Source organism: Barbus barbus (genome assembly GCF_936440315.1).
Source record: "Barbus barbus genome assembly, chromosome: 5".
Lineage (NCBI taxonomy): Eukaryota > Metazoa > Chordata > Actinopteri > Cypriniformes > Cyprinidae > Barbus > Barbus barbus.
Window position 1 is genome coordinate 41,827,504 of NC_136733.1, and position 21,584 is coordinate 41,849,087.

Sequence of the window (21,584 nt, forward strand, 5' to 3'; positions counted from 1 at the left end):
TGTGTGAACTGATCAGCCCGTGGCGGCTGGTTTAAAGGGTTTCTGTGTATGGCCACAGCTTCACGTGTACATGTGCACAACACACATATAATCTCACACTAATGTGAATTCATGCAGATTCAGACACTTTCCTAATGCTGACATCCATCTCAAGTTCTTCTCAGTAGTAAGATCTGAGCTGTGTTTGTTACACGGTGTCCTACAAACACTGAGACACGTCACACCTGTCTAATGTCTAGTTAGTTTACATCAAGAGACAATTAAAACTAGGGTTGTAGATGGTTAATCAAGTGAAGTGATCTATTTTCTAAATGCATGTTATACATCTGAGGATGAACAGTTCATCTGTGCGTATGCTCTTCTGTTATGTTTTGACCTGGTAATGTTTATTTTAGTTATATTTCTTATAACTGGATCTTTCAGTGAAACACCAGACAGACTTCTCTCTGATCTTGTGTTTGAAACACATGCTGTTAACCCTGAACTATAAATATGATGTAAGATTACAAATAACTGCTTTTATAGCAATAATCCGTTTCGTCTTAAAAGTTTAACTGAAATGAATCATGAAGTTAAAAATCTAGACGAGTTGAGCAGTTAGCCTCACTTCAGTCCCTCATGTTTAGCCAGTTTGTTTGAAAGCAGCTTCATTGTGGAATAGCAGAATCAATAGCAGGGTTTCCATCCAAAGATGTGAATTTAACTTGTGCACAAAATTGGAATATCGTGTAAAACATTTGCGAATAAAGCACTAGTTTACATCCAGGGAGTTGAAGAGAACAAAATCGCCACTTCCTGATTAACTTGCGCTGAATATCACGAAGAAAATTAATTTGCTGCAGTAGTAGAAGTCACTGTATTTAATAATTTTTGCATACAATAAATGACGAGCTTCAGAGCACGCAGACGAAATGCTGTCGTTATTTATTTTCAGAGCTTGCTGCTTTGGAACACAGTTCTGGGAGTTAATCATTACGAAGCACTTTGACGAGACTTTGCTCGAGCATTTCAGATGCTGTGACATGAGATCGGTCCATTTATGCCGTCCCATCACAAAGTCACATGTCTTTGAGCACATTTTTAAAATTTATGTGCATCTTGGTGTTTCCATCCGGCGTATTTTTGATGCAATATCCCAAAATGCGCATAAAACAGGTGGATGGAAACACCGCTGATGACAGTGTTGATGTTCATCTCGTGTGATTCACTCAGCCGTTGTTGTTGTTCATGAGCAGTCATGGCTGACTGTCCGCACACCATCGGCGTGGAGTTCGGCACCAGGATCATCGAGGTGAGCGGTCAGAAGATCAAGCTGCAGATCTGGGACACGGCGGGTCAGGAGCGCTTCAGAGCCGTCACGCGCAGCTACTACAGAGGAGCGGCGGGAGCGCTGATGGTCTATGACATCACCAGGTACGTCAGTCATCGAGGCGTCTCTCTGAGGCTGTGATGATGGACACTGACTCTCTGTGTGTGTGTCGTACAGGAGAAGCACATACAACCACCTCAGCAGCTGGCTGACTGACGCCAGGAACCTCACCAACCCCAATACTGTGAGTATGAGCTGATGGTCAGGGCTTAGCCTGCGTAAATCAGGCGCATCTCTGGACCAGAACATTATAGTAACATAAGGTTACACACAGAGTCAGTAGGGCTGTGACAGTGGCAGATTTTTACAAGCGCAGTGGTAATGGACCAACTACCTCAGTGACGCGGTGTTGTTTTATATACGTGACCCCGGACCACAAAACCAGTCTTAAGTGTCAATTTTTCAAAATTGAGATTTATACATCATCTGAAAGCTGAATAAATCATCTCTCCATTGATGTATGGTTTGTTATGATAGGACAATATTTGTCTGAGATACAACTATTAGAAAATCTGGAATCTGAGGGAGCAAAAAAATCTAAATATTGAGAAAATCTCCTTTAAAGTTGTTCAAATGAAGTTCTTAGCAATGCATATTACTAATCAAAAATGAAGTTTTGATATATTTACGGTAGGAAATTTACTAAATATCTTCATGTAACATGATCTTAATATCCTAATGATTTTTGTCATAAAAGAGAAATGTATAATTTTGATCCATACAATGTATTGTTGGCTATTGCTACAGATATACCTGTGTTACTCATGACTGCTGCTGTGCTGCAGGGTCATATATACTGTATATTAGGGGTGTAATGGTACGAAAAATTTTCGGTTCTGTTTTTTTGGTTTGGTGCGCATGTGTACCGAACAAATCATTTATTTAGATTTTTTTCAAGAAATTCAGGCAAGAAATGCCATTTTGTGGCTCTTTGATGTGACGCGATGGATCCGAGTGTGAGTGAGTGCGATCATCTCGTCCTCTTTACTAGTTTTAATGTGAAATGAACATGAATTAACATCTCATACCTCATGTAATCACAATCAGTGTTTCACTCGCAGAAAGATGTGATTAAAGCGGCTTGTCATCAGTCCACAGCTCGTTAGTTCACCAGAGAAATGAAGTCTAGAGAAGAGCATTTCGCCAAATATTAGACTATATACTCATTATATTTTACTTTACCTGTTAGTGATGTCTTAATCATTTAATGTAGGCTTATATTTAAATACATTTTTATGAAACAAATTATGACAGCTACTGTGTAAATTATTATATTTCAACAACAAATAGAAATTGTATAATTTACTGGTTAATTTAAAAACTGCAGTGAGTGCAATTTACATGTTTACAGACAATTTTTTGATTGTTGATTGTAATAGTTAAAAATAAAGTAATTAAATTGAAGGCTCTGTTGTTAATTGTAACCTTATACTAGGCCTGATGTAAACGGCTCCCTATAGTTAGAGCAGAGGTAGACTTTTTTAATAGATTTAATTTTATGAGGTAGATTTAAAGAACATTTTAATTCTAATTGAATTTAAAGAGAGCAATTTGTTCAGTAAAACATTCTTTAATTAAAAAAAATAATGAAAAATTGTTTAGTATTTTTTCCTCCTGCCACATCGAACCGTGACGTCAAAACCGAGGTGCGTACCGAACCATCATGTTTGTGTACCATCACACCCCATATATATATATATATAAATATAAATGAGGCTCAAACATCTATTAACAAATGTGCGTTTATTTGAGCACTTCTGTCAGTAAACACAGCAACACGCAGCCTGCAAAACACTAAAATAAATAGGCTATCAAACAAATAATACAGTTAAATATGAAAGTAGCCTAAATAAGAAAGTTAAATATTAAACGTTCGTTGCCAAAAATGTGTATTTACATGCTGTAAAATCTGTGCTGGCCTGATAACAAATAGAACAAAAGCATAAATGCATACTTGGCTTTTCTGAACTGATTTTCAATTCTTTGACAGAAAAACGAACGTGTTGTTTCCAGCCGCACTGAATAGCTTACGCGCTCAGATGGTGTGCTTGCTGCACTAATGCATTTTAAGCAACCGTGGTATCGTGCCACCATCGCTGGCATCATTTGCCTGCTCTTTCAAATAGCTACTGGAGACGGCTGTTGAGATTTGAAGTGTTTGCCCGTTTAACACTTGAAGCGTTGCAAAGAGAAAATGATTTGAACACTGTGTCAGGACGTCATGAATAGAACGAGGCATCAGTTTACTGTCGGGGATTTGTCATGCCAGGCCCCTTTAAGTATTCTGTAGTCTTCGGCTGCATCCAGTGTAGACCGCATCACTGATTCTAATGGGTTCTATTGTATTTTACCTGGTTGTCATGGCGACTGTCACAGCCCTCGAGTCGGCCAAAGCGCCGGCGGGCGTCTTTATGTCTGCTTTGGCTCAGGTTTCTCTGCTGTGTTTGTGCAGGTCATCATTCTCATAGGAAACAAAGCGGATCTGGAAGCGCAGCGAGACGTGACGTATGAAGAGGCGAAGCAGTTCGCCGAAGAGAACGGTGAGCCAAGCGTCTGTCTGTCACATGACGGGTCACATGACGCTGTCCCGATCTCATGTGTGTTTGTGTTCACAGGTCTGCTGTTCCTGGAGGCCAGCGCTAAAACGTGAGTGATTCCAGCCGCACATATAAATCATCAGAGAACCTGTTCATTCATCTGCACGCATGTGTTTATGAAGAAAACCCCAGCATGAAAGCAGCACTTACCTGAATTAGGGGCGGGCGATATGACCAAAATCTTGTCATGATTCGAGTCATTTTATATCACGATAATGATATATATATATATTACCATATGTGACCCTGGACCACAAAAACAATCATAAGGGGTTTTTTCAAATTTGAGATTAATGCATCATCTGAAGCTGAATAAATAATCTCTCCATTGATGTATGGTTTGTTATGAGAGGACAATATTTGTCTGAGATACAACTATTAGAAAATCTGGAATCTGAGGGAGCAAAAAAATCTAAATATTGAGAAAATCTCCTTTAAAGTTGTTCAAATGAAGTTCTTAGCAATGCATATTACTAATCAAAAATGAAGTTTTGATATATTTACTTTAGGAGATTTAAAATATCTTCATGGAACATGATCTTAATATCCTAATGATTTTTGTCATAAAAGAGAAATGTATAATTGTGATCCATACAATGTATTGTTGGTTATTGCTACAGATATACCTGTGCTACTCATGACTGCTTCTGTGCTGCAGGGTCACATAGTTATTTTTACTTTTAATAAGGTTTTAATGATACCAAATGTTTTGATACCATACAATTTTCATAATTCTTGTCACCGCTGTCAATATCACAGAACAGTGATAAAAATACTGATCTATGAGCAGTGGATTCATTTAAACGGCTTAAAATGACTTGTTTTTATCCCGCAGTGCTTACAAATGTGTGCAAACAATACATGTTTGTGACCACGGCCACCTCAACTTGATGTGAATGCATAACATCCGCTAACTGTCCAGTAATCATGTGTACTGGTATATCTCCCAGCTCTAACCTGAACGTGGAGAGGCAGATGAAACACTTAACAACATCAGAGACAAAAGCCAACATAGTGATAAACTCTCAGAGAACATTTACGCATTTAGCAGACACTTTTATCCAAAGAGACTTCCATTGCATTCAAGTTATAGTTTTACACTTTATCAGCTCTTGCTTTCCCTGGGAATCGAACCCATGATCTTGGCGTTGCTAGCGCCATGCTCTACTATTTGAGCAACAGGAAAGCTATAGAGAATAACATTTCTGACACTAATTCCTCCTACAGACTCCACCGTACGCCAATCATTCACAAGCAGCCAGAACACTACAGTCCAGATTTAACACAATGCTAGCATGTTAACATTTTAGCACATCATTTGCTATTCCTAGCATGTTTTAGCATGCTTTAGTTCAATCGGGTTGCTTTTTTTTTTTTTTTTCTAAATCATACAAATTCATATGAAATTACCATCTTGTAACAGTTTTAGTTTTTACTAGTGGGTGCAGGACACTATAGGTGATTTCTGTAAGTGAGGAGAGCAAAATAAAGTAAACTGTGACATATTATAACCAAAATTTCTTCATACAGTGAACTAGCAGTAAAACTTATTTGGGAGCAATAATGATTCAGACACTTTGACCTGATCATGTTTTGCTTTCTATCAAAGTTATCTGACATGATCAAGATCAATTTGTTCTGACAGTTTAACTCTGAGCTCTTCTCATATTTTATTACCACTTTCTGAACAATAGCAAATAAACTGTGATAATGTTAGAAATGTTGAAGGTGTCTGAATCAGTTTTGGTTTGACTGTACGTTTACTGGTGAGATCAGTTTTGGATTTCCCACATCAAGTTTGTCTTGATTTTTATATCTAGATTTTAATCTGACGTGAGCGTATAGATGCTGACTGTGTTTGTGCCCACAGAGGAGAGAATGTGGAAGACGCGTTTCTGGAAGCAGCCAAGAAGATCTATCAGAACATCCAAGACGGCAGTCTGGATCTGAATGCAGCCGAGTCGGGCGTGCAGCACAAACCGTCGGCGCCGCAGGGCGGTCGGCTCACCAGCGAACCACAGCCACAGAGGGAAGGGTGTGGCTGTTAATGACCTTCCTCCTCCTCCTCCTCCATCACACACTCGGCCGGCCCAGAGAGGGGAGGATCACGGCTACATGTGCTCATTCCCTCCTCCCTTCTCTCTCTTCATCTGTCCGTCCTCACTCTCTCTGGTCGGTGTGTTCTTACATTCCCATCATCCTCTGACCGCTGCTCATCACGTCACACTTCAGTTCAGCCTCTTTTTGTTGCTGCATTTTATAGCTCAACAATGTGACGTCACAGAAACAAGACCCAGGTTGCATTAGGATCATATTGAGAACATCGAATGCCTTTCTGCTGCTATTTTTCCACCCGTATGAGAGCCGAAGTGGTTTGTGACGTGTTCAAGGCTGTGAAAGTGCGCAGGAGAACCGTTCTGTTTGGGTCAGATGCCCATCTAATGCTCCTGCTGCTAAACAGCACTAGGTCAAGGGTGCAGAATAATACGTCGCATTTTAAAAAATGCACATGTGGTCAGAATAATGCATTGCATTTAAAAAAAATGCACCTGTGGTCAGAATAATGCATCGCATTTAAAAAAAAATGCACCTGTGGTCAGAATAATGTCGCATTTAAAAATGCACCTGTGCTCAGAAAAACGCATCGCATTTTTAAATGCACCTGTGCTCAGAATAATGCATTGCATTTAAAAATGCACCTGTGGTCAGAATAATGCATCGCATTTAAAAAAAATGCACCTGTGGTCAGAATAATGCATCGCATTTAAAAAAAAATGCACATGTGGTCAGAATAATGCATTGCATCTGTAAACGTGCAGTGGTTGCACTGATCCCAGATTTAAAACCGAAAGTCTCCTGTTGCGAACTCGCAATCACGTGCATGTCGACATGCGAGCGCATGTGTGAGTCAGTTTTGGTCGGACAGCTTTATGAATCAAAGACACTTTAAGGAAAGACTGATTCTTCCATTGCTCCTCTTCTGCCCCTTCAGTATACATTCATCTGTCCTCACCACCGTTATTTTATGTTGCCTTGTTATTCATTCATCTTAATATCATTACTATCACCGTTTAATCTCGACTAGCTCAACATGCAGTTCTGACTTGAGTTAAACAGTTTTACAACACTGCTACTGTTTTTGTATAGATCTATGAAATGTGACGGAAATGGCTCCAGTTGTGTAGGCTGTACAGTAAACATCAGTGCATCGGCTTGTATATTAACAGCACCACGCACAGCTTCTTCTGAAGCAGCATCCGTGTCTTAACTCAGTGTATGTACCATATGAACTCGGATCTGCTGTACATAAGGCTGTATCTGTTGGTTATGAAACAGCACTGGCGCCTCGCTCAAACTCTCACACGTCCGGCTGAAGAGACATGAGGCAAATTCTCTTATAGAAAGTCTTACAGATGGAGATCAGATCAGCTGATCTAGTCCTTTTGAACTGTGTGAATGACCTCTTCTCGCTGTTCACACCAGTAAAAACAGTACATATGTATAAACTTTGAAGGAGCTGTGATCACGTTTGAAAAATCTGTTTGTGTGTGTGATTTTAAAATGTTGACATTTTGATTTTAATGACAATAAAAAATCCTCTAGCCAGAAAAGCGTTTCTGCTTCATTCTGAATAAACATTTAAAATGAAAATGAACACACTAGAAAGCAGACAATACGAGCACCCTGACAAACACAAACCCTTGACATTGTTCAAGTAGCAAAATTGCTTTGTATTTTATGCAACAAAAATTGCACCAAGGTTACAGGAAGAATCGACTGAAAATAGGTGATGTGTATTTACAAAGACGAGCAATTAGTGTGAGGCTTGAATACAAATGAAAAAGTAGTGGCATGATTTTAAGAGGAAAAAAACATGAAATGTCAACACTGGTAGTGCCATGTTGAATTAAAGGCAGCTTGTGGTTGGCCTCCTCAGCCGTCGCAGTCAGATGGCAAAGTGTCAGAAAATACTGAAAACAACTGCATTATTTCAATTACACAAGCAAAACAGACAGGGAAGTTTAGTTAGATAGTCATCAACTCAACGAGAATCATGTGGCTTGTGGTCATTGGATAAAGCTGCTCCATTCACATCCGTGATCTTCAGTGGTGTGTGGAAAACCTTTGAAATGACAACTTAAGTGGTGACTGAAGATCTTTCAGAGGGCATTACTAAAACATCTATACATATACTGCATCTTAAGCGCAGATTCTCACTCCCAAGTCTTTCTCCTTGAGACAGTAGTGTGTTTCATTCGCTGATCCGTGATTCATGTTCAGTGAGTCTCTAAGGCAACTGTGTAGTTTCGAAAAAGTGTTTATGTAGTGATTGTGCTGAAGGAACACTTGTTCATAACCCTTAGCGGGCCTTGAAAAGATGGGAAAACCGACTTTATGACCGCATCGGTGAAATGTCAACCATGGCACAGTGTCGCAATCATAAAATACACTATCAGTCGATTACAGAATGAAGTTCCTCATATCACAGGGACCTTTCACATCTCGCAACAAAGCGCTTTCTTGACCAACCACGTGAAGAAAACTAAGCTAAACAGTCTTTATTCAATACTATGATCATGAATGGAATTCAAAAACATATTTTGATCCCGTAAAAATGTTTGGAAGTGTGAGGCACGAGGTGTTTTTCTGTCAATCATGAGATAATGCTGTTTTTAACAAATACTTGCAGAGAAGCACTGCAAAAAAATATTTTCTTCCTTAGTATTTTGTCTGGTTTTCTAGTATAAATATAAAAAAACTCTTGAATCAGGATGCATTTACTTGACAAGTAAAATGACTCAAGATATTTTGTCTTGTTTTCTGAATAAAAAAAATAAAATCAATTTTGTTATTTTTAAATCAAGCAAAAATATCTGCCAATGGGGTAAGAAAAATAATCTTAATTCAAAGGCTAAAGAGTATTTTTCTTACCCCATTGGCAGATATTTTTACTTATTTTAAGCAAAAACTAACAAGTTATTAATTTTTTTCAGAAAACAAGACATTAGTAATTTTACTTGTCAAGTAAGCAGCTTAATTCCAGAATTTATAGACATTTATTCTAGAAAACGACAAAAATACTAAGGAAGAAAATAATTTTTTGCAGCGAGGAAAGTCAAGGAATTACAGAGAAAGACTCAATCAAGTCACTACGACTTGGACCTGGGCTACCTTAAGATCGCCAAACGGACTCTGGAGGATTCCTCTGCATTCGTGCACAGTAACAAGACACTGAACAGTTCGGAAATGTTCCTCTATTTGGCATGAGAAATGGGTTTGATGGTAATGTGTCGTGTCGCAGCCAAACCCAGATGATATCGGTCGCATCCAAACTCTTCTCCGCTACCTCTGAACAATGTCACTGATCTCCTTGACGGAGGAAAGCAGCTTTGAAAAGTCTTGAGGCGTGTTGGCTCCCCCGGTGGCGGCGGGGCAGATCTGCAGCTCGCGCAGGCTGCTCTCCAACTTATTGATGGCTTCGCGGAACTCAAACCTATTGCGCATCTGCTGGATGGACTCGACGTAGCTCGCACAATACTTGGACAGATTCTTGCCGGCTTCCAACACCGCGCTGTGGCTGCCGGTCTGCTCCGAAATGCGGCCGATGGCAGCTCGCAGGAGCTCGGTGCTCTCTAAGACCATCTCACGTGTGATGCAGGAGTTGGAGAGCCGCTCCGATGGCTGGCGCGTCTTTCTTAGCGAGCGACGAGTCGTCATGAGGGGAATGAAGTTGGATCCCGGATCACCGACGGCCGATCCCGTTCCCATCCCTGGCAGCTGACTGCTTAGGGATACAGAAGTTGTCTTTGGGGGCTGCACTTTTGAGGTGTTTTTTGGCACTTTCTTAGCAGTTTCTTGGGAAAGGCTCACGCCTTTGCCTTGTTCTGCGGAGCTGGGACTTGGAGGGTTTTGTTCAGAGGAGCCTTTGACTTTGGTATCCGAAGAAACGTCAAAAGTGGGACTCCTCGAAGTCTTTCCAGATTTGCTGCTCGAGACCGGAGGCGGAGGAGGAGCTGGTTTGGGTTTGGCAAACTTCCCCTTCTCTCTAAGTCCAGGGACTTCAGAAGAGTTCTTGAGCCTACGAGGTCTGCATTCGTCTCCTAGAGGTGGAAGCACATTGGGTTTGAACAGTTCTGGTTGCAAGGCACTCGTTTTGGAGCTTTCCGTCCGACGGCTGAGCTTCGGTGTCAGAGTCAAAGGACTTGATCCAGGACAAGATTCCGAGTCCTTAAACACTTCGTCTGGTGCATCCGAGTCGGTTTTCTTGGGTAGGCGCGGTGGCGGAGTGAGGGTGCCACCACGGGGCACACAATCAGCTTTCTTGCGAGGCAGAGCTGGCTTTCCTCCGAAGGTGCCGGAGTCGAAGTGAGATGACTGGATATCACGGGGCAAAGTGACCGACTTCCACTCGGTGCGCTCGGACCCTGGAGGCATGCTAGAAGTGGAAGAAGACCTTAAGAAGCGCTTGGAGTTTGACATGGGGTCTTCTTCTGCGGGTGGAGTGGTGGCAAGCTTCGCTCCGTTGCCCTTTTTCCGTGAATGAGATGGAAAGAGCTGACTGGGATACACCGGGGCTCCATTGGTGACAATCGTTGTACTGTTGGAGCCAACCAATTTCGAAGGGTCGATGCTGTCATTATTGAAATCATCTCTGCAGTCGGAAGTCGGTCCTCTACGATCCAGGTGCCCATCCATCTTCCCGAAGGAGCTGCTTCGTTTAGGGGGAGCCGGAGCCGTTCTCTTCTTTTTCTTGATTAAACTGAACGGATTCATTCGGAACTTATCTTTATCTTTGGCTAGGAGGCGATCGTCTTCGTTTAAGTTGCTATCAAGGACAGGCCTTGGGAGCATCGGGGGCCCGGTGACATCGGCCTCTGCTGCGTCTGGAAAAGGGTACAGCTTCACAGTCTGCAGAAGCAACTCAGAATTCACTGTGAATGTTGGGAGAGCGCAACTTACCCGGACTGTCGCCATCCCTGCTGTCCGTATGTCTTCGCAGTGTCCTCGTCTTAGTGGGAAGTTCTGGAGCCTGCTGTATCGGACCCAGTGTCAGCTTCTTACCCTTTTTCCCCAACTCTTTCTCCACCTCTGCAACCCACGAAGAGTGAAGATGAGCCACAAGAAAGTACACGTTAATTTCTCTAAATCTCCAGAGACAGAGTCTTACCGTCGGAGATACTGGACTCTTGAAACATCGTCTCAAACGCCTGGTGGGTTTCAGCGAAAGAAGGCCGCTCTGCAGGGTGCCACCTCCAACCTAAAGACAGAAACACGAAGGTCAGTCCAAAGGGCCTGTTTTATACAGCTTACAGGGGTCTTCAAACTCGGTCTTGGAGCGCCAGTGTCCTGCAGAGTTTAGCTCCAACTTGCCTCAACACACCTGCCTGAAAGTTTCAAGTATACCTAGTAAGATCTTGATTAGCTGGTTCAAGTGTGTTTAATTAGGGTTGGAGCTAAACTCTGCAGGACACCGGCCCTCCAGGATTAAGTCTGGTGACCCCTGTATTATGCAAAAATCACTTTTATAAGGTGTTTGAACACAGTGTGTAAAAACAACCAGCCTATAATGGTAAAAATCCACCCACTCATTTTTTTATAATCCCAATAAATCATAAACAGTCTCTCTGAACACACGATTGCAGATTTAGGGAGAAATCCCGCCCATTTGTGATGCTCTCTGCCCTATTAACACAGAAACAGCCCTGAGTGAGAAAGAGCAGTCCGCCATTACTGTTTTCCTGCTGTAGATGCTGGAGATAAACCAAAAGTCCTATATGTTTGTGCCAATCATTTTACGCCGGACTGGCTCACAAAGGAGGGTCAGTTCAACGCTGGATTTTTGCAAAAGTTGATTCTGAAAGAGGGATCGATACCAAAGCATCATGCATGACCGTCAGCTCGAAAGCAAGCGTGTCATATTTTGTTTTCCAAATTGCCTTTCTGAAAAAGCTTCTTGGCACTAAGGCTCAAGGGCTTTTCACACTGAACGCAAAAATTTGGCACGATGACACTTTTGAATCGAAACAATAGATCCCTATAGGGCTATTCACACAAAGCATGATCATTTACGGTGCAAAAAATTCGAGTGAAACATCTTTCTACACATGAAATATGAAAGCAATTAGACATATGATTATGACGATATATATTCTGTATGTGTTTTGTATGCAGCGCATGGTAGTTTTATGGCAATAATTGTTTATGACATAAGCAGTGTGGCGTTATTAAACATACAAAGAGTGCATGTCTGGCTATTATAGAATCAAAATCAAATATAGATCACAATCATAAGTTATTACAAGCCCTTGATGATGGTTTAAAATGGGTTAAAGCAAATACATTAATAATTGCATAAATTTTCAAATGTGGCTTGATGCTACTTGTACTTCTGTTTATATTTTAAGATGTTTTCTTGTAAGCATTATAGATAGTTTGTGTTTCTGGGGTAAAACTTACTTAAGCTTTATTATTTTAATGCTGTATATTGAGCAGTGGATGATGTTAAATCCATATATGTGACCCTGGACCACAAAACCAGTTATAATGGTTAATTTTTTTTTAATTGAGATTCATGCATCATCTGAAAGCTGAATAAATAATATTTCCATTGATGTATGGTTTGTTATGATAGGACAATATTTGATAGATACAACTATTTGAAAATCTGGAATCTGAGGGAGCAAAAAAATCTAAATATTGAGAAAATCTCCTTTAAAGTTGTTCAAATGAAGTTCTTAGCAATGCATATTACTAATCAAAAATGAAGTTTCGATATATTTACAGTAGGAAATTTACTAAATATCTTCTTGGAACATGATCTTTACTTAATATCCTAATGATTTTTGTCATAAAAGAAAAAACACTAATTTTGACCCAAACAATGTATTTTTGGCTATTGCTACAAATATACCCCAGCGACTTAAGACTTAAGGTTTTGTGGTCCAGGGTCACATATGAGATATATATCTGAGGAAAAAATGCAGTTAGTCGGCGCCACCTAGCGTGCAGGCGTGAATTAGCAAAGGCGATCAATCATTACGCGCTCGGTGTGAAAGCACTGTTTGTCTGCGATTCGCCTTGCTTTTTCGCTCAATGTAAAACTTCCTTAATGTTGCTAAAGTTACCATCGAATACATGTGGTAGTTAAAAATTGCATATGAAAGCAATGTGAAGTCGACCGTTTTAATTTGTCGAGCTCATAATCACAAGTGGGACTGAGAGTTTCTGACGTTTTCAGTGCGTGAGATTGTCCTGTTTTGTTTTTGCCAGCTCTTGAAGCGCCACCCTCTTCTCAAAAGGGGGCCGGGAGCACCAGCTCATTTGCATTTAAAGGGACAAGCACAAAAACGGCGCGTTTTGGCTCATTGCCTTAAAAGTGGCAATTTTAACAAGCTATAAAAAATCATCTGTGAAGTACTTTGAGCTAAAACTTCACATACACTCTGGGGACATCTTATTTTACATCTTGTTAAAAGGCGCATAATAGGTCACCTTTTAATTGTAATCATCTTGTTCAAACACTTGAGCTTGTCTACCTTTTGGTCCTGATCTGAAGAGCTACTTACAGGCCCTCATGAGCTCATAGACTTTCTCTGGGCATCCCTCGGGTCTGTCCATGCGGTAATCTTTCTCTAGGAGCTCATACACTTGGGACAAGTCGATTGCAGGATACGGAGACAGCCCGTAGGTGGCGATTTCCCAAAGCAGGACGCCAAATGCTAAAGAGTTCAAGCAAAAGTGTCAGTTTTACACATAAGATGACACAGATGTGTCTCGACCTGGGAAGTGAAACAGCATTGACTTCTGCTTACCCCACACGTCTGACTTGATGGAGAATTTGTTATAGGCCAGACTCTCCGGGGCGGTCCATTTAATGGGAAACTTGGCTCCTACATGGGCTATGTAGGTTTCTTCCGTCATCAGGCGACTCAGTCCAAAATCTGCCACTTTAACCAAGTGGTTTTCCCCAACTAAGCAGTTACGGGCAGCCAGATCCCTGAAACAAGAGCCAGATCGGAACTGGAAACGTGTCACTTCCTACTATTACTAATACTATGTTGTCCCTTGTCTTAGGGCTGGGCGATATTGCAAAAAAATTAAATCTCGATTTTTCAGAACGTTTGACTGAGTCTCGATTTTTATTTATTTTTTTTATGATTTTTAACTAGTCAACTAGAAAATGTAACTACAGCATGATTCAAGTAACTTTTTCTTTATTAACCCTCAAAGACAGAGACAGCCACCTGCGGCTAAAAAGAAGTATTGTTCTTAAATGTTTAATAACTTTTGAACCGCTAATCTGAATGCTTTAAAAAGTGTCGTAAAGCAGAGATTTACTGATAAATCGCCCATGCAGCCCTACTTTGTCCTGTAATGTTTTAGTTCACAGAATGCAATAAATACATTTTGTGAACTACCTGTGAAGGATCCTGATACTGCTCTTTTTGTGTGTCTATTTAAGAAATTGTCTTCGGTTATCTTGCTTGCTTGTGTTAGCAAATCAGGCCGAGAGAGAGACATCACTGCCTATTTAGACAATTTAATTATTGTGCTATAAACCTTGCTCCAACTAGTGTGAAGTCCCTTCTGTCTGATGAAGCATCACTGAGAGAAAGGCTCAAGCTAGAGAATAGTGTGAAGCAGCAGCACAATGACTATTTAGTAACAATCGACTGGATTTATTACAAACGCAGCACCTACAAGCGTGTTCTGGCTCACCTGTGGATGAAGTTCTTCTTCTCCAGATATTCCATGGCGGAGGAGATCTGCGTGGCCATGTGGAGCAGCACCACAGCATTGACCTCCTCGTGATTACAATCACGCAGGTAATCCAGCAGGTTTCCGTGGGTCATGAACTCGGTGATGATGTAAAACGGAGGTTCTCGTGTGCAGACACCTGACATCAGAGAAAAACACAGGCTCTTCGGCATCATTACATGTCTCTTTGTGAAGGAAACACATTGCTCCAGAACATCATTGGTCGATTCGTGTTTAATAGACTGTTCAGCCCAAAACTCACAAACATAGACCTTTTGCATGAAGTCTTCAACTTACTGGTTTAAGAAGAGGTGGATTGGTTACAAAAGTGCTGCTTTGACAACTATTATGACATTACCTTCCGTCTCGTTTAACTAAGAAATAATGTGTGACCCCGGACCATAAAACCAGTCATAAGGGTTCATTTTGTGAAATTGAGATTTATGCATCATCTGAAGCTGAATAAATAATCTTTCCATTGATGTATGGTTTGTTATGATAGGACAATATTTGTCTGAGATACAACTATTTGAAAATCTGGAATCTGAGGGAGCAAAAAAATCTAAATATTGAGAAAATCTCCTTTAAAGTTGTTCAAATGAAGTTCTTAGCAATGCATATTACTAATCAGAAATTAAGTTTTGATATATTTACGGTAGGAAATTTACTAAATATCTCCATGGAACATGATCTTAATATCCTAATGATTTTTGTCATAAAAGAGAAATGTATAATTTTGATCCATACAATGTATTGTTGTCTATTGCTACAGATATACCTGTGCTACTGATGACTGCTTTTGTGCTGCAGGGACACATATTCAAATCAAGGCTGTTTCTTGTTACTTTCCTCTCTTTAAAATTAGATATTGGAAACAACGATGAAACGATTCTTATTTCATATTAATGTCATCTCTAAATTGGACTAATTTATGAAACAAGTGTGATGTTTAATAAAGGAGTTTAAGACGTCATATCTTCATCTAGTGTGTGTTTTAATTTAAAGTAAATGTAGTCGAAGATAAAGTCGAAGTCGACTCCCAAAAAGTCTTACGTTTTTTAAATTGCTTTTAATTCCAAACTACAGTAAAACTGATGTTTTGTCCAGTAATGTAGCACATTATATGTATACAGTAATTTGAGAATGTTTGCACTTAGACGTATAAATGCAGGGCCAAGCCCCAAACGAGAGTAAAACCAGCACTGCTGAGTAAACAAACTGTTACTCCATAGACCGATGACTTATAGTTTATTCATTCTAACAATGCTTCAGAGTGCGATACGATAAGACTGAGCTGTAATTACATAAATACTAGTGCTGGGCAATGATTAATCGCATCCAAAATGAAGTTTGTGTTTATATGTGTGTGTACTGTGTATATTTATTACGTATATATAAACACACACATACAGTATATATTTTGAAAGTATTTACATGTATATATTGATATAAATTATATATAAATATACAGCATATTTTTCTTAAATATATACATGCATGTGTGTATTTATATACACATAATACACACAGCACACAGACATATATTATGTGCACAAAACTTATTTTGAATGCGATTAAATCACAATTAATTATCGCCCAGCACTAATAAATACATTGCATTTATTTACTATTATGAAGTACTTCACAGTTCACTAGTATTACAGAGACAATTGTTTATTGATTTACTATTTATAATTTGATAATCAATAAAAATGTGATGCGTTTCCACGGTTTGTTAGCTTTAGTCCCTGTACAAATGCACTCACCTAACAGCTGCACAAGGTTCGGGTGTTTGATCTCTTTCATGACCGCAGCTTCTTTTAAAAACTCTTCCACTTCCATTGTGTCCTCCTGCACAAGAGGAAAAACTGTTCTCAGGGAAAAACAATGCTAAATGTGGATTATCTGACAGTGTTTTCATTATCCTGATCTGTCATGTGGCAGAAGCACCAGAAGCAAGCATGGCCGTGGCCTCATCCTCAGAAAGCATGAGCAAAACTACACAAGCTCAAAGCAAACACCTCCCTCGTGGCATTAAGCGAGTGTGCAAAAAATTATTCTCTTACTTTTTTGTTTTGTGTTCTAGTTTAAATATCTAGAAATTCTTGAATCAAGGTGCATTTACTTTACAAGTAAAATGACTTGCGATATTATGTCTTGTTTTCTGAAAAAATCATAAAAAATGTGTTAGTTTTTGCTTAAAACAGCAAAAATACCTGCCAATGGAAAAATAAAAATAATCTTAATTCAAAAGCTAAACAAGATTATTTTTCTTACCCCATTGGCTGATGTTTTTACTCTTTTAAGCAAAATCTAACAAAATTTCGTTTTTTTTTTTTTTTTAGAAAACAAGACAGTCATTTTATTTGTCGTGTGAATGCGTCTTGAAGGCAATTGTTTTTGTCAAAAGTTTGTTAGTTTTTGCTTAAAAGAGCATAAAATATCCGCCAATGGGGCAAGAAAACTCATCTTGTTTAGCCTTTGACTTAAGATGTTTGTTACTCCATTGGCAAATATTTTTGCTGTTTTAACCCCCTGGGGTCTGAGGGTGTTGTGGGGGCCTGGAGAATTTTGGCATGCGTTTATGCGCGGTTAGTGAAAAACTGCAATTTTGAAGCCACTGAAATAAGGCCATAAAACACATACAGAACATTTGTTCACAAGACTTCTGAGAACTGGATCTTGTACCCTAGTGTTGTTTCTTCAAAATGATATGAAAATCATCTTGTTTACTTGCTCACAGAAAACAATATATTGATTTAAAGTTTGTAAGACACTTTTTGAGTAGAAAGGGTTTATGCGTCAACCTTCACATTCACACCTGAGAAGACAGGCCTGCAGAATGAGCCTTTCAGTCAGGTGTGAGTTACAAGAAAGAATAGGAGGACAAAATACATGTTTATATTTTTTGTTTGTAGTTTATTAAGAATATATTTAGCTATCACACAAAATAACTTGAGATTCACTTGTGAGTGCAGTTCAACAGTTTATTAGGATCAATCAAAGCTGTCTTTTTACTCCAATCACATGATCCTTCAGAAATCATTCTAATATTCTGATTTGCTACTCAAAAACATTTATTATTATTATTTTGAAAAGAGTTTTTCAGGGTTTTTTTAATGAAAAGAAAGCTCAGAAGAACAGCATCATTTGTAAGATGATAAATGTCTATCATCACTTGTGTGCTAAATAAAAGTTTTAATTTCTATACATACTGACTCCAAGCTTTTGAATGGTATAGTGTATATTGTTACACTTGGAGTAAGACTGGTGTAATGATGCTGAAAATGTAGCTTTGATCACAGGCATAAATTACATTTTAAAATATATTCAAATAGAAAGCAGTTATTTTAAACAGTAAAAATATTTCACAATATTATTGCTTTAGCAAATACAACTTTATGTATTTTGGATCAAATAAATGCAGGCTTGGTGAGCAGAAGATAATTCTTCACAAAAACATTAACAATCTTACTGTTCAAAAAGTTTGCACTGGTCATTCCTGCAACAGATTCTGTCCAAATCATACCTGATATTTACGCGTTTTATTTAAGTTTTTCTGCTTCTTTCCATGGATTCAAGAAGAAAAAACCAATCAATAGTCAAGGATCTTGTTTTATCATAGAATATCAGTGTAGTTGACCATCTGATGTTGGTGCAGCGCTCTCAGAGGAAAACAGTTTGAAGAAAGTCATCAGGATTCATCTGTGGTTCAGGCACCTGAGAGAGAAAAATAAATCAATAAGAAAAGACATTTTATATCTGAGAAACTAATCATTCTTGTTTAGCACGCTATTAAAATATATTTGTGAAGAGATTATTAATAATAAACATGGTCTAAACATTCTTAGATGCGTAGCAATCATCATGTTGTCGTTTGGGAACAGCCCAACTAGTAATGTGTTCAAGTTTATGTCACAATAACATGCGAACTAATGCAGAACATAAACATTACTTACTCATCAGATCCATCTTCTCTTCTGGATGAAATATTGCTCTTCTTTTGAGGGAAATCCAGCCTTTACTCAGCGCATCTTCTTCCAGAAACTAACAGTAGCCGCGATGAACGACTCCTCACTCTTTGTTAATGTTTGGCGTATCCATGTGCGCGCGGCTCATGTGGTTATTTACATGTGAACGCCGCGAGCCGCGAGGGGGCGGGATCGCATTAGAGATGAGTTAGACGGCAAAGACTGAACATCCTGTTGGTTTCATACGGATTACTTCATCACAGAATATTTTTGTTTTTCTATATGACTTACTTCATTTAAAAGTAGACACTTCAAGCTTTTTATAGATATAACTCATGTCTCTGTGTTGAGTATTTGCTGAGTTATAGTTCATTTTAGTGATGTTTCTAAAAGCAGTTCGCGGAGACGGAGAAGACAGAGAGCGCACCCTGTTTGTTTTCTTTATTCTTCAAAAGCACAAAGTTTAGTTGTTATTATGAATGTATACAAATAAAAGTAGACCCCTTACAGATTCGAATGGTGTATTGCTCTTATGCGTACGATCAAAACTGGCAGAGTAATTCAAGCTCATTTCTCCCTTATCAGGAAAATCTGCCACAAAACGCGTATCCACGTTTGTCGACCCCAGAGGGTTAAGCAAATACTAATTAGATTTTTTTTTTTAGAAAACAAGACAATGTCTAAAGTCATTTTACTTGTGTGAATGCATCTTGATTCAAAAATATTTAGGTATTTATAATAGAAAACAATGAAAATCCTAAGCAAGAAAATAATTTTTTGCAGTGTGATGCGTTCTGGATGTCTCTGTGTCTCTGACCTTTAGTGTTTTGACGGCCACGGTCAGGTTGTATTTCTTCCAGACGCCCTCGTACACCTCTCCATACTGCCCTCCGCCCAGCTTGTGTTTCATGGTGATGTCTGTGCGCTCCATCTCCCATTTGTCGTAGTTGGGGGAGACGCCGTAGATGGTGGGCTTGTTGCGTTTGGGCGCTGGGTAATGCAGCGTCGTGATCAGACCGTCAGACACGGTGGAGTGATGGTGAACCAGCTCCGCCAGCGTGTTAAAGCGGCTGTCCGACGACACATACAGCTGCAGAGGAACAGACACCAGAGCGTGAGCGAGATAACAGACACAGAAACCCGCTTCCACTGCAGAAGTGACAATACACAAGTTATAATAAAACAACTGGCCGCTGAACCCAGGACACACTGCATTAAAGTCACCATGAAAACAAAATGGACTATTCTTATCTCTAAGGAATATGCAAGGTTTATTAGAAATGTTGTAAAACATGTAAATATCAATTATCAGTCAATCTCTAGTCATGACGCGCGTTTTTAAATATCAATCTATTTTAAACGTAATGTGCTAAAGACATCCATCTGAAACATTACAAGAGGTAAAAACTGCACAGGAACTCAAGTGTTACGTGTCAAAGAATGTAACATTCAAGAGTGATACACTGCTTCCTGTTCAAATCCTCCTTGTTCATTAATGAGGCTTCTTTAGTGCATTCGAGTGTGTTTAAATGCACCTTTTAAACAACTCATTGGTGTAATAACTGCATGTTGAATACTTTATTCATCCATACGCTTCAGATGGCAGGAGGGTCTGGGATTCAAGTCACGTTTATCTGTCAAGTGTCCTGAATGGAGTTATATGATACTGGCTGTGTAATAATTAAAAGCAGCCATCCTTACTAATTGCAAATGTTTAATCAATTATGTACGTTTTGAGACCTAAGAGCAGGTTAAAAGTGAGCCGTTGAGCTGAAATGGTGTCTGGGGCTCATTCCTGACGGCTTAGACTGGAGATTCCAGCAGAGAAGTGTGAGGCGCGTCAGGCATGCGAGGAATGAGCGCAGCGGTCATCAGCGTGCAGCAGGAATGCAGCGTGACACATGGACTCGTTTATCTGCCCACGGACAGCACTCATCCTCACTGCCTGCACTACTGAGAGCACTTCAGCATGCTATTGGAACACACTCCATCAGGGACGCACCGAATGTTCGGCAAGCGAAATAGCACATAAAGCTCTTCCGGTGTTCGGCTGAATAAGCGAAAAGACCAAATAATATGTACTAGGGCTGTCAAAAGGGCTGAAAAACTAAATTCGAATTTTGTACTTTAATATTATGAATATTTGAATTTTTAAAAGGCATAATTTCAGATAGTGGGAAAAAAGTTTTTTCTCTCCTGAGGGCGCATCGAGCAAAATATTACTAATGCACGTTTATTCAAAGCAATAAAATAACACGACTATCTGTGAAAAATGTTTAAAATAATGTTTATAAAACATATATAATTAATTAAGTTGCTTAAACAATTAGAAACAAGACAGCATCATGCATGCATGTGTAGTTTAATACAACGGACCGAAAACCAATCACAAAGTGTAATTTGTCCATTTAAAAAAACATGAGATGCAGAAAAAACGCCATTAAGTCTTCAGACATGTTTTTTTAAAAGTTAAACTTGCATTAATTTTACATGCTAAACATGTGGCTCTCTTGTGTGAGACACGAGTGCAGCGGTGATAGATGTTTCTATAGAAAATGTGATAAATGTGTTCTGTGTGAACGGCTTGGTTTCAGTTTTGACGTAAACAACATCATCTCCGCACTGATGTTCTCTTTTTCCACACTATTTTGAATTTCGCCAGAAAGTCATGTATGCTTAAGGTTGAAAATAAATTATGTTTATAGCGAATGCCCCAATAAATTGTCTTATATTTATGATTTAGTTTTAATCCAAATGATGCGTGCTAAGTGAGCGACCTTCAATAAAGATCACATGACAGAAGTGCGCACACACTCTCTCTCTCTCCCTCAGTAACTTTAACTAAGTTAAGTTACTTGTGCATTGTTTTACTTGCTTGTTTTTGACATA

General features: G+C 39.3%; 2 protein-coding genes across 3 annotated transcripts in view; one reads left to right on the forward strand and one right to left on the reverse strand.

Annotated features, from left to right (window-relative positions):
• The window catches only part of LOC306870154 (ras-related protein Rab-14), a 32,550-nt gene extending 24,977 nt beyond the window's left edge, over nt 1–7,573 (forward strand). The window contains exons 4-8 of the mRNA XM_079417261.1: nt 1,236–1,413; nt 1,487–1,553; nt 3,822–3,909; nt 3,985–4,015; nt 5,837–7,573. Of these exons, the coding sequence (XP_079273387.1) occupies nt 1,236–1,413; nt 1,487–1,553; nt 3,822–3,909; nt 3,985–4,015; nt 5,837–6,014 (542 nt within the window). The 3' untranslated portion in view covers nt 6,015–7,573. The remainder of the gene's footprint in view (nt 1–1,235; nt 1,414–1,486; nt 1,554–3,821; nt 3,910–3,984; nt 4,016–5,836) is intronic.
• A 102-nt stretch (nt 7,574–7,675) lies between these two features.
• The window catches only part of LOC306870155 (tyrosine-protein kinase ABL1-like), a 41,529-nt gene continuing 27,620 nt past the window's right edge, over nt 7,676–21,584 (reverse strand). For both annotated transcript variants that reach the window (XM_079417262.1, XM_079417263.1), the window contains exons 4-11: nt 19,513–19,785; nt 16,491–16,575; nt 14,686–14,863; nt 13,779–13,963; nt 13,533–13,685; nt 11,135–11,224; nt 10,927–11,055; nt 7,676–10,850 (exon numbers count right to left, since the gene is read on the reverse strand). In XM_079417262.1, coding sequence (XP_079273388.1) covers nt 9,310–10,850; nt 10,927–11,055; nt 11,135–11,224; nt 13,533–13,685; nt 13,779–13,963; nt 14,686–14,863; nt 16,491–16,575; nt 19,513–19,785 — 2,634 coding nt within the window. In that variant the 3' untranslated portion in view covers nt 7,676–9,309. The remainder of the gene's footprint in view (nt 10,851–10,926; nt 11,056–11,134; nt 11,225–13,532; nt 13,686–13,778; nt 13,964–14,685; nt 14,864–16,490; nt 16,576–19,512; nt 19,786–21,584) is intronic.